General features: G+C 41.3%; 1 protein-coding gene across 17 annotated transcripts in view; it reads right to left on the bottom strand.

Moving 5' to 3' along the window:
- SVIL (supervillin) overlaps positions 1–11,851 on the bottom strand; it is a 103,082-nt gene extending 91,231 nt beyond the window's left edge. For 9 of the 17 annotated variants that reach the window (XM_042889205.1, XM_042889208.1, XM_042889206.1 and 6 more), the window contains exon 1: positions 11,678–11,850. In XM_042889205.1, the coding sequence (XP_042745139.1) occupies positions 11,678–11,750 (73 nt within the window). In that variant the 5' untranslated portion in view covers positions 11,751–11,850. Of the gene's footprint in view, positions 1–8,667; positions 8,693–11,677 lie in introns of those variants that run through there. The other 8 variants (XM_042889209.1, XM_042889221.1, XM_042889219.1 and 5 more) reach the window with 5 other exon arrangements.
- Positions 11,852–12,253: the final 402 nt, after the last annotated feature.

The raw sequence follows: 12,253 nt of genomic DNA, 5'->3' as shown, positions 1-12,253 counted from the left end.
TCAGGAAGATCCTAAAATTCAAGAACTGACTACCCTGATTCCAAGGAGTTCAACACTTTTGCCCATCATACCACTGTAGGGATCACATAGGATTTACTTCAGCATTTCTAAAGTTTCAAGCAATATGATGGAGAAAGGCAGTAGGAAAAATAAGAGCACACAGACCATCAACAATAGCTAGAGATTTTTCAAACTGTTTCAGCCAAGCGAGACTAGAACTACGATCTCTGTAGCTCTCTCCATTCCCCAACAATTCTGAAAGCAATGTAAACTACTGATAACATACAAAACAGAAATGAGATATTTTTCATAGCTCTTTCAAGAGGCATAGAGTCTCTTAAAGCAACAATCCTTACAAGTGAGTTATTGCAGTATTAGTATCCCCTGTAATAAGTCTAGTGCATGCTCCAGATAAAACGCTGCATCGAACAACAACTGGCAATTTTCGAGAGAGCCACTCCATGCTTCCCAGCCCAGAAGGGTGCTTTATAGCAAGCAAGCCAGAAATCAAGACCAGCTCAGTAACAAAAGACACAATCAGCTGCTGAACTACTTGAAGATGATTTATTTACACAGTAGCTAGATGTAAATACTTCTTATCTAAAGCAGTGGACCTTTAGTTCAGGGAATATATTAAGAGATTTGGAACCTACATCCAAGGCTGTGGCTCCCTCTGATTGCCACACTGTGTAAAAACTGCTGCGAGCCTGTGTTCAGCCTAGTTAGCCAAGAATTTTACCATCTCTATAATTAACTCTGGAGTCTGACATCATCACCCCCTCAAGGTTCTCTTAAAATTTTAATAACCTGGTTTATGAATATTCATTTGCCAGCATTACACTTCCAGGGATTTATGAAAACCCAATGGCATGTCAGTTCCCGAATAGATTCCATTATTCCTGCTGCTCCTAAGTGTATTTATTACAAACCAATTTCATGCTGACAGAAAGTACATCAAGCCTGCAGTTAGTCCAACCATCGAGGTCATTTCATAGAAATTAAAAGGCAAAGCAGACGGAGTGCTCTTGCTAAGGATGCCTTTTAATCCCTCACTGGACATGATGCTTCTTCACAGGCCTCACTAGTTCTGGCCTTTAAACCCTGCTCCTCCTTTATCTCCTCTTGTTCCTCTCCTCCCACACCACTGGAATGAGACTCCAGGCACGCAGCAGGCAGCCTTTCAAAGTCTGCTGCTCTGTAAGAGCGGCTATGGACTCCCAAAGCCCAGACCACGAGGGGTTTATGAGTTTGGGAGAGACAGTTATTTCATGCACTCAGCTTGCTTCAGCAGATGCTGCAAGTCAGATGAAACTGGCACACTGCAAACAGCTAAATAAAGTTTGTGACACATCATTCCATTACTGAGAGTCGTAAACACTTCTTACTTACTGAAATACATCATTTGCTTGACAATTGCTCTTCTTTTTGTTTCCCCCCCTCAGAACTGTGGCAGTGCTGCAGTGTAAAACCATTGACTTGCATATTATTGCATTTCACAGATGTGTGACCCAACCATCCCCAGATGCAAAGCAGCTCCTTGTTCTGAAAGGGGAGATCAATGAAACCTCACAGAGCAGGTTTATCAACAGCTCTTCTGGATTTGAATCATAAAACAAATGTTTAGAGCATCATTTGAAAAGACTATGTTAAATACAGTAAGTCAGGTGTATTTTTCACTCAATTATTTAGAAGCTTTCTTATAATACTCATGCAAACTGGTAAGCAAAACCAGACAGCAAGTGGTATTTGTCATTTTTCTCATCTATTCCTCGGTTGCACTTCTTTGTCAGCAAAGAAACAGCTCGAGAGTCTCACAACTACTTTTGCCATTCTGTAGCAAAATGAATTCAAGAGATCTTTCTGAAGGCAGTGTCAAACCTTACCTTAGAACAATTTATGCAATTATGTTGTTTTCTCCTCACTGTCACCACTACAGAACAAGTTCATGAAAGGTTTTGATTTGTCATAAACAAGTATATAAATGTTTTGGCTTTGCTTGTGTTTCTGCTCCAAATATTTAAAAAGCAATGGAAAAATCTGTGTTTCAAAGAGTCATTTCCAATAGTACCATTCAGCAAATGTAATATTTAAAAGTACCTCCAAATGGAACCTGCAGGCCATTGAAAGCTAGCAAGGGAAAAGAGGGTCAGAAACACAGATAAAGAATAACTTAAGTAATAAAAGGGTATAGACCTTGGAGGGAAAGGAAGGGGAAATTAGAAACCAACAACTTAAAGGCAGTCAAGAAGAAAGGTCAGAAAGTCTTGAGGGATGTAATCATGATCTTGTTTTAAAAAGGGAAAGGCTAAAATTGCAACTGATACAATGGCCTATTGGCCAGTCCAGAAACTTAGAAGTACCATGAATAAAATGATTTACAGAGCATCACTTGAGATTTTTCACCTGATGCTTCCTTTAGCTCCTAGGCCATAGCTTTGGGAGTTGGAAAAGAGCTGTAAATTTTTCCCAAAACCCGGGTGAAAAGCTCCAAGGCTACAGGCAGTCCCTGCAGTGACCAGAGTACAGCAGGCACAGCACCACTGTGATTCAGCTACTATTTCTGGTTGCTTCTGCAGACAAACCAGGCTATTTGGCCAATTTTTTTTTTTTATTCTGAGACCTCTTTGGGGAGGGAATAATTTAAGCTATGTTTTCAGAACACAAAGGCCTATTGTCAGTCACCAGCAGCTTGTTTGCCCCAACAGGGAACAGCGATATATCTTTTGTGGTGGAGAGGGGAGGGGAACCTTTTGCTTCTAAGAGATCTCCTTGAGAAGCAAAATGTTGTTATTACTGTTTTTAAACAACAATAAAAAAGTTGCAATAAATTATTTCAAGAATCCTTGAGCTAGATTTTTGCTTTTTCAAGAAATCTAGACGGAAGAAAAAAAGCCAAGTTTACTCTGCTCTTCCCTCGTTTATTTATTTATTTTTATGGACTTACAAGCTAAACCCTTAGCCCACAACAAAACCTCTTTTGGGTTGCTCTCAGCCCTTAAAACTGAAAAGCTATACCACTTGGCAGCTGGTTGTAGGAAGGAACTTCAGCTACATGGAAAAACAAGATAGGCAGGGTAAAGCTGGATGCCCAGCAATTTTTTGGCATCCAATTCTCTCATAAGACATAGAGCTACATTGGCCAGGGTTAGGGTCCTGCATTATGTAAATACTTCCTAGTGCTTACAGCTTGTCTGCCTTGCTGGACCACCCAGACAGTACAGCCTGGTGGCCGTAGGGACAATACAGCCAAATGTATAGTGCCTGACTGTACTTACAACCCCAGGGAACTTACTGTGTCAGAAGAGCCACGTGCCTGCACAGCGTGATGCACCAGAGCATCACTGTGCAGGCAGAAGTACTGCCTGTCATGTTCAAGTTTCAGCCTACCAGTCTCATAATGTGCAAGGGCCATTCTGAAGTTTTGCACCTCTGCTAATGGGAACCTTTTGTTCAGCAAAATAAATAAAAATAAGTCTAGGTTGGCAGAAGCAACACAAACACCAGAAAACTGCTTTATAATTGAACCAATCATTGCATGCTGCAAGAGAGAAGCAATTCAGGAGTGTTAATCAAGCTGGAGCCAACTAAACTTGAGCTATCTGTTTCTTCAGGTTGCATTTCAACAGCCACTGAATCAAAGATGGAGTAAAGCATCCCAAGATGCTGAACACTGTGAGATACATGACACATGAGTGAAGTCATGTCAAGCAACAGCCACTTACACCTCCTAGGGTGTAATCTCATGATGCAATACTCAGATTAAATCTTAGACTATTATCCCAGCATATCAACCCTGACTGTTTCCAGCAGAGAGGTGACCCAAACATCCTGTTTAAACCAGCCCATTTATCCAATCAAGACAGTAAAAACAAAAGCGTGTGAAAGCTCCTCTTTAAGTAGTTCCCTTGGTTCTCCTTGAAATCATCTCTAGGCTTCAGTCTCAAAGCCTGGTTCCCTATTCTCGGTCACACCCAAACTCTGCTCTCACTGCTCTCTCTCCACCTCCCTCAAGTTTTGTACAGGGACCAAGTGGCCCACTGTAATAGGCTGCTGAGCTTGGAAGACAAGCCAGAGCAACCAAGCCTAGCAGTGCTTGCTCTATCTTTGGTGCTTGCTTAGAGGAATGTGCACAGAGTCACTTTCTTTTCTGGCAATTACTTTCGCAGATCCATGCTGTCATGACGTATCATTGTCTGCATACAGTCTCACATCGTAGACAATTGCAAGTCAGTCATAGAAGTCTATGCAACTACTGGTCCCATGTTTAACTCACAAATACACATTCACTTAGTGTTTCTGTGCAAACTACCAATTTCTGTGCTGGCTTCAATAAAGTCACGAAGCTCCCAAGATATCAAATTTATTTGTCTTTGGTATCTGCACTTCAAAATTATGCCCTCACTTTACCTACACCTCATTTAATGAAGTCCAAAGAAATCAGCATAGGTAGCATGTAAGCCTCTGCAACTCCAACAAAAGTTTATTTAAACGTCATATGAAAGATGCAGAGGTGACTAATTTTAAGCAGAAGACTGTTCAGACCTTGGTTCCCATGATGCTTTTTCAGAGGGATGAAGCAGAAGCAAGGAGACAGCTGGGCAACATGAACTCAGAGCTAGGAGGAACAGCAGTAGGCTTAGCCAAGAATCAAACTTAAAATGAGAGATAAGTTCTTTTTGGCATAAAAATATTAAGGATATAAAGTAAAACTAAGAATATTAGAACAACAGCACAACACTCAAACAGCACTGTGCAACTAGATGGTGAAGTGTGGCAGATGGAGAGAACAGTTCTGGAGCAATGTGGGGAGTGGAAACGACCTGAATAGTTTCCTAAAAGAGTATTTTAAAGCAAGGTTGCCATTTACACCGTTCTCATTTGCAAATCCAAACCATCAGCTGCCTAAAGCAGTCAGAAAAGAAAACACCTTTTATGCCTAGCCTTAACATTGGCAGGAACATGACCCAGTAGGTGTGCTTGAATATACCTAACATACACGAGCAGCAACCATGGTTGCTTTTATTAACTCAGCTGACAGTAGGAAAGAATGTTGCTGGCTTCACCAAATGGTGTTCAAACTGTCTAGGCATCTCCACAGTAAATAGGGAGACCTGATTTTGAAACTTATGAGCCAGAAATCTGAACCTCCACTTCAAGAGATAGCCATAAACATGAGTCTACAAGCAAGGCAATTCTTGCGCTCCCTTGCTTCAAGCAGGGCAGCTGAGATGAGCACAGAAAGTCTTATTTACTATTTTATGTTTTTTTCTGCAATTAGCAATAACTATAAACCCTCTTCGTTAATGTTTGACACATGACTTGCTCAGAGAACAGAATTTTGGACTGAAGTGTGCTGGGCAACCTGATGCTGTTGTCACCTTTGACTCAACCATTATGCATCATTATATCCAGCATATATACATAATCCTAATATCCAAGAACATGATTAGCACTGGAAAAACTAAGCCTTTATGACTCTGAGTGCCAGAATGGATTATTTTTCCTTTGCCCACCTAAATGGGATCTTTACACATAAAGCACTGTGTCTTCGTCTAATGACTGATGAGAAAGATCAGACAACATCAGAGAAAGACAGAAATTCCAACCACTTACATACATTCTAAACTTCACAACTACTAAGTTACCAGAATTCCCAACTGAATGCTTCTCTCTCTTTATCTGGCACTCAAGATGCTACACATGAGTTTACAATCAAAGTCTTCAGTTGAGCTCTGAGATACTTCAAAACAATCAATCCTTTGCTGCTGCTTCAAAGAACCTAACTCTCCAAGCTCTCCACATCTCCAATATCCCATTAATCCTAGTATCGCTGTGAGATCTCTGACTGGACATCTCACTTGAAATGCAGAGGACAACAAGTAGCTCAGTGAAGACTCGGCTCCTCCCTACTTTGGCTGGGACCAGCATCACTGGTCTGCCTGGCTCTTCACTGTATCACTTCCATCTGCAGATGTAGCCTGAACCGGTTTTGTGGTAAGTGACATCACAAGCATTTTTTATCATCGGTTACCCAATATATTCTTATCTGCTTAAGGCAGATTCCAACTAGGACGTACTTCGCTCTTTAAAAACCAGAGACCTTCCAATGTGTCAGTTAGCTCTAAACCAGTTAGCAGAGAAAGTAGTAAAAACAGGAAATTCACAAGGGGAGAAAGTTTTGCCTACTGTTTCACTTGACGGCATAGTACTCCCTTCCACAGTGCCAAATGAGGATTCTGCATGGAGAAACAGAAGCCTACGTCTTCTGTAAGAAACAGCAGTGCCTCTGAAAAGTGAACAATCTCAGGCCACCCTGATCCTGCAAACTGTTCCACAGCTTTAGCTTTTTTGAAGTTGTAGTGAAATTGCCATGCACAAGAGCCAACAAATTGGAGAGCAAAAACACACTCTAGCAATGGCAATTTAAACTAAATGAGCTCATTCAATTTTCACTTAAGTACATGATATGAAAGGCTTCACACGTAACAGCATGTCTTGTCAATTCATTGTAAGCAAGGAAAATAACAATGCTGCACACATTTTGTACAAACATACAAAATTCTATGCACTGTAGGAAGAGGTTTGCTTAAACAAATGTACTAAGACTATAAAAAGCTTTCAAACCACTTCATCAACGTAACTCCAAAAAAAGTTCAGAGGATGTTGTGATGTACGCATGGTAACACACATGGCCACACAAAGAACCAGCAGTAGGCTCCTCCAGCCTCTGGGAATGTCTTTGCCACAAATGGCTCAGCTCCACCACCTCCAGCTCTGCTTAGACTCACTGCGAAGAAGAAATGTGCAAACCAGAGTTTCACTTTTCTTCCCCCTCTCTGGGCTCTACGTGCAGATTATGTTTATACTGTAATCTATCTTCTCTGTCCAAAAAGCAAAGATGGAATTGCTGGATTACGGCTCCTTGCCTGTCCCCTATTACCTTCAACCCATTGACACTATCAAATATAAGGAATTTGGCAAAGAAACATCAAAAACACAGCTTTACTCCTTCAGAACAAGCCCTTAAGAGTTCTGAAAATCTCTTTCACATTGAAGACTTCTGCCAAGAATGTCATTTACTAATGCAACCAAGATAAAACAGCATTGGAAGAGGTAGAATTAATGCTAAAATTGACCAACTAACATCCTCTGAGATAGACACCAAGGAAGAAACGTTTACCTGTTCCAACAGTTAAAACATCTGCTGCACAAAGAGGAGCTGATATTATTACTTCTCATCAGTTTCTGCACTACACCCTTGGTGCTCTTCAGGCTGAAACTCAAGTTAGAGACTCTTGCTCTTGCGCAAACCCAGGGGTAGCCAACTTTCATGTCTGCTGCCTCTGTGGCCTGTTTTAAGACTTACAACACACTGACACCTTCTAGAACATTTACAGGAGCACAACACTGGCATGCTAAAATGATGAATTTACATCAACCTGCTTTTTAAACTGCAGGCAGCAAAATTTTTTTTAAAAAGTCATCTCTATAAAAGGGTAATTATTAAAAGTACTAACATAACCAGAAGCAATGTAAAAGGTAGGTTATATTCCTGTCAATCCCAGAGAAGAATTAACAGATAATCAGAATATTCTTTTTTCTCCATTGCCTCTGCAGGCAGAAGGATCTAATCTCCTATAAAATCTACAAATAGAGGTGAGTATTTAAATGGTATCTGCCAAGGCTCATGTGAGAAAAGTTAAAAATATACATCTATTTTTTTTTCAAATAAATAATCCTTGCACTGAACTGCTAAAAATACTTCTCAAACATTCAGACATATTTTGTCTCCTGGTATTCTCTAGGCTAAAACATTTTTATACAGTTCAGAGCAAAAATGTTAGAGCCATCTGACAGACAAATGCAGATTTACAGTCCAAAGAAAATGGAAGATGGCCCTAAATTGCTAGCTCCTGGAAGGGAAACAGAGGCAATTAATAGAGCTATTTTTAAAACTTGGTAAAGACAATCTTGTTGCATTTCTGGAGACCAAAATACAACACCTGGAACACCCTTGAAGGAACCTCTTCTTCCCCCCAACCCTCACTGTGCTCCCTGTTAGCAGCCTATCTGCAGCAGTAGTGGATGGAAAAGCAGTGGCAGTAACTTTCACCTGTTGCGTCCTAGTAACATTTAAAAATAAGGGAATGGAAAGTTGGAGGAAGCTTTCTTCAGAATACTCCAGGTGCCAACACACAACAGTTATCTAATGCAATAGTATCCACTATGTATACAGAATCTCTCAGACAGGACAAAATAGCTACTGAAAAATCTTGTTTTTCAGAGTTCTTAGGGCTGCTTGTAGCTGTGCCTAAGGTTAGTCTATTAAAACTAAGAAAGATTCACCTCGCACACAAGCCAACCACCAATGGTCCTTCCATTCATAGCAGCATGAACTCATCCTCCAAGCAAAACCACAAGAATAAAAACACAAAATGCCTTAAGGAGAGCTGAATGAGTGGCATGCACAGGCTGGAATAAACCCACTATCATTTCAACCCGACAAAGCCTCCAACAACTGGCGCAGGTGGCCGCACGCATGCTCTGAGAAGGACATACGACTTACTTCAGAATCCTGCAAAAATCCACTTGCCTGCCCTTCTGCAAAGGAGGAAAGAAAGAAGGTACAGACGCAGCAGAAGGGCTCAGCCTTCTCAAAATACTTACTGATAATTCCGGCAGCACTCGTGAGCCAAGAATTTCATGATTCTTGTTTTAGAGAAGTTTCTCACTTCAGCTAAGGTTCCTTTCCAAAGGACTAATGCTCACCGCTAATAAAACGGAAAAGTGACTTCACAAAGTTACCAGATATCAACATGCAAGGCTGGCGAGTACATGTGCAGTCAAGATGATTCAGATAAGTCAGATAAATTTAGAACAACGCTTTCCTAAAAGCATGCGTTCACCAAATGCAGTGCACACGCAGGAGCTATATTCCAAGCGCTGATTCCAAACATCAGAACACAAAATTTATTAGTGAAAATCTCCTTTTAAGAGTTCGCTGCCATCTGAAGTCCTCGACAATGTTACTCCTCGATCTGCCTTTAGTACTTCCATCCATCACTGGATTTATCCACATAAAAAGCTATAGGCTCTCCAACCTCGGAGGACTAAGCCAAATGCAGTGTGGCAAGTTCACATAGGACCGGCCTTTTATGGTTGGAACAGTAGAGCTTTGATACAGCTAATCTACCATAAATAGCTCTTGAAACTCAGAAGGATCAAATCAGCTGTTGCAACAGTCCCAGCCTGTAGCTGCTTCAAATCCAATTATACTGTCAGCTCTGTCTTGCAGCTTTCCTTTTTATTCCCCCATCCACAACTTTTAAAGTTCCATTCCTACAAGAAATTAAATGCTGCAGGGACAAATGCAGCAGAATAGAATGTGTTTCATAAAAGTAGAAACAAGCATGTATTTTTACAGTTCTCTGAAGGAGAAAAGGTTTTGCTGTGTTAAAAACATCTTGAGCATTTGATGCCAGTAATTTTTTTAAATGAGCCCTGACTCGTAATGCAAACACAATCTGAAATAAGTAAACAGTCCCAAGAACAGTCGGCTCAGCCTTAAAAGGTGGGTAAAAATAAGCAGATAAAACTTCATGCCGTGCTATCCATGGCCCAGATTAAGGTACTGAATTGCTTGCATATTTTTATCATAACTTGAACACAAATGCAAAGCACTAGAACTCACAGTTAAATCCTTATATTATAATGTTTCCTTTCTAGCATTTTGAACTATTTGCCCACCAAGAAGCTCAGGACTATAATTCCAAAACTCTTCAATACCTTGGGAGCTTCCAAAATGAGCTCTTGCTAACAATGTAAGTCAACAGAACCATGAAAAGCACTCTAAGGGCTGCCAGAGCCCTGCGACCCCGAGCGCTCAGTGAAAGGAGATACCCTTTGGAGCCAGGGGAACACAGATGAGCAGCGTTATCTTTATGGTTCACTTCACAGTGCAAAGCAGCAGCACACAAGCACATAAGGATACATAAACAACAGATGTATTTTTAACTGTGTATTATTAACATCTCCCCAGTCTTTCCAAAACAAAGAGTTAAATTACTCCAATACAGTGTAGGAACTCCAAGACTCTGACAGGGATGATGTGCCCTGTGCACAAAGTCTGAATCCGTTATCTGCTGGGAGCACTTTCAGCCTGCACATTGCCCCCTCAAATACCAGGTGCAACATCTAGCGCAGACATCGGTTCTTCTTGCACAAGGCAGAGAGAAGAGCATTACTAACTCCCAGTGCCCAAACTGCTTTAGCAGAAATTTGGCTCCTCTAGAATCAAAGCAACAAAATAAAACATAAAAAATAAGCCCGTTGTGGAAAACTCTGTACCCCTTATCATCAATATGCTACCTCACTCCTCTCTGAGCTTCTGTTCATCTTATCTCAGTAAAAGGGCTTTGCAAAGTATGCAACATACATCAAACGCAGAAGTCACTGCCTTCAATCCTGTCTGCAGTGACAGTGGATGACAAAGTAACGTCAATTAAGTGTGGGTGGGTTAAACGAACAGGCTTGTTATTTCCTTCAAACAGTGCATGGAGAACTCAGCTGTGTCACTTTCTGCAAGTCTCAGAAAAGAAAGAGTAAGAAGTGGGCACAGAGTTTCCCTTTAGGCTCTAGCAAGTGCCCAAACAAATTAATTCAGATGTACGGCGGACAGAGAGCTTTTCATTAGCATGGAGTAAACTGAGCATGTGACAAGTAGATTAAACAGACCTGCAAGATGTGCCTGATTAAGTTCATCAGTTTGAACGCTACTTGTCACATTGTGCTACTTCTGCACACTGGTGGAAAAGTAGCTGAACCAATTGCTGACAGAAGTTCAACAGAGCTCTTAGAATGCAGCAAGCATGCTTGCAACTGCTAAGAGAAAGAGCAGTCGTCAGCACACTGCCAGAGCACAAGTGCTGATGCTTTATGCCCTACCCATAAGCATTTAACATCTTAGGACTTTTCTTGTTGAGGAATTTGAAGGATGCAGGCTATGAGATGGAAACACAGCCCCCTCCTCAAGGAGCACAACTGGGGTCCCTTGTTTCTTTTAGACATTCCACCCTACATCTTACTGCTGGCATTCATCCTCCCTATCACATAGGGCATTATGCTAAAGATTTCACTTCCACAGCAAATGTAAAAAAAACAACAAAAAACAACAACAACAACAAAAAACCTGTATGTGCTCTTTTCACACATACTTCCTTAGCTATAAACACAGAAACAGAACTGATCGTCATGGGAATGCAACAGTTTCTTCCCCTTCCTCCCCAGCACAAGATTTCTGTAAGCACAAAGTGGAGTAAGCTACAGCTAACACATTAGTTTGTCTCTAGCTCTTTACAGAAAGTGTAAAATCTGACTTGTATCATACAGAAATGATACTACTTCTCAGATCACAGACTTTGTCTCAATGACGACAGATGTACAAATGAATAAACACAACTTTGGTACCATGGTCTTCCATTGCAAGAGAGGTTATGCACTTCTGTGACTAACTGTCAAGAAAAACCACACAGTAGAGTGCACGCAGCTTAAAGGAGGCATGGCTTTATTTAACATTCAGCTTCCTAATTTACAGCTATTTTTTTTGCAGCTGGAGACAGGAGGGAAAGGCAAGACTTCCCAGAAAAATCAAAGGCAAATTTAATAACAAGCAACTTACCAGCATCCATTGTTAGAATCATGACCCCACTTCTGTGTCCCAGGAAGCAGGAAGCCTTACCCATCCAGTGCATGCGAATGACTCAGAAGGACTGCATGGCTTTGTTTCAGCTTATATCTTCCAGCTCATTCACCCCTCCTCCCCCGTGTGGGATAAAAGTGATGCCTGTGCCTGACCATCCCCATTGGCTCAGTTCAGAAGCCACTCATTCAGCACATTCAAATTGCCGTGAGAGCCTAAAATGACCCACGGAGAAATTCTTATTTATCATTTTTCAACCCAACCCACTTTTTTTTTTCCCCTGAGAGAACAAGCCATTCATTGTTTCACTATCAGACGCATGCCACAGTTGGTGTGATTGTCACGGGGCCAAACAATTGCTTGTGCTCTGAAATGGGAGAGGTGGGCAGCAGGGAGGCATCCCCCAGCCCCAGTTCCACGGCGCTGGCTGCCTGTGGAAGTAAGCACATATGTTTTATGCCATAGTCTATGCCCTCCAGCCCTGTGGAAGTAAGCACATATGTTTTATGCCATAGTCTATGCCCTCCAGCCCAGCTTCTCTTCAATGCAAACAAC

Source organism: Lagopus leucura, unplaced genomic scaffold, assembly GCF_019238085.1.
Source record: "Lagopus leucura isolate 7727_CA_CO unplaced genomic scaffold, USGS_WTPT01 Super-Scaffold_100157, whole genome shotgun sequence".
NCBI lineage: Eukaryota > Metazoa > Chordata > Aves > Galliformes > Phasianidae > Lagopus > Lagopus leucura.
This window is presented reverse-complemented; position numbering and strand designations above follow the sequence as displayed.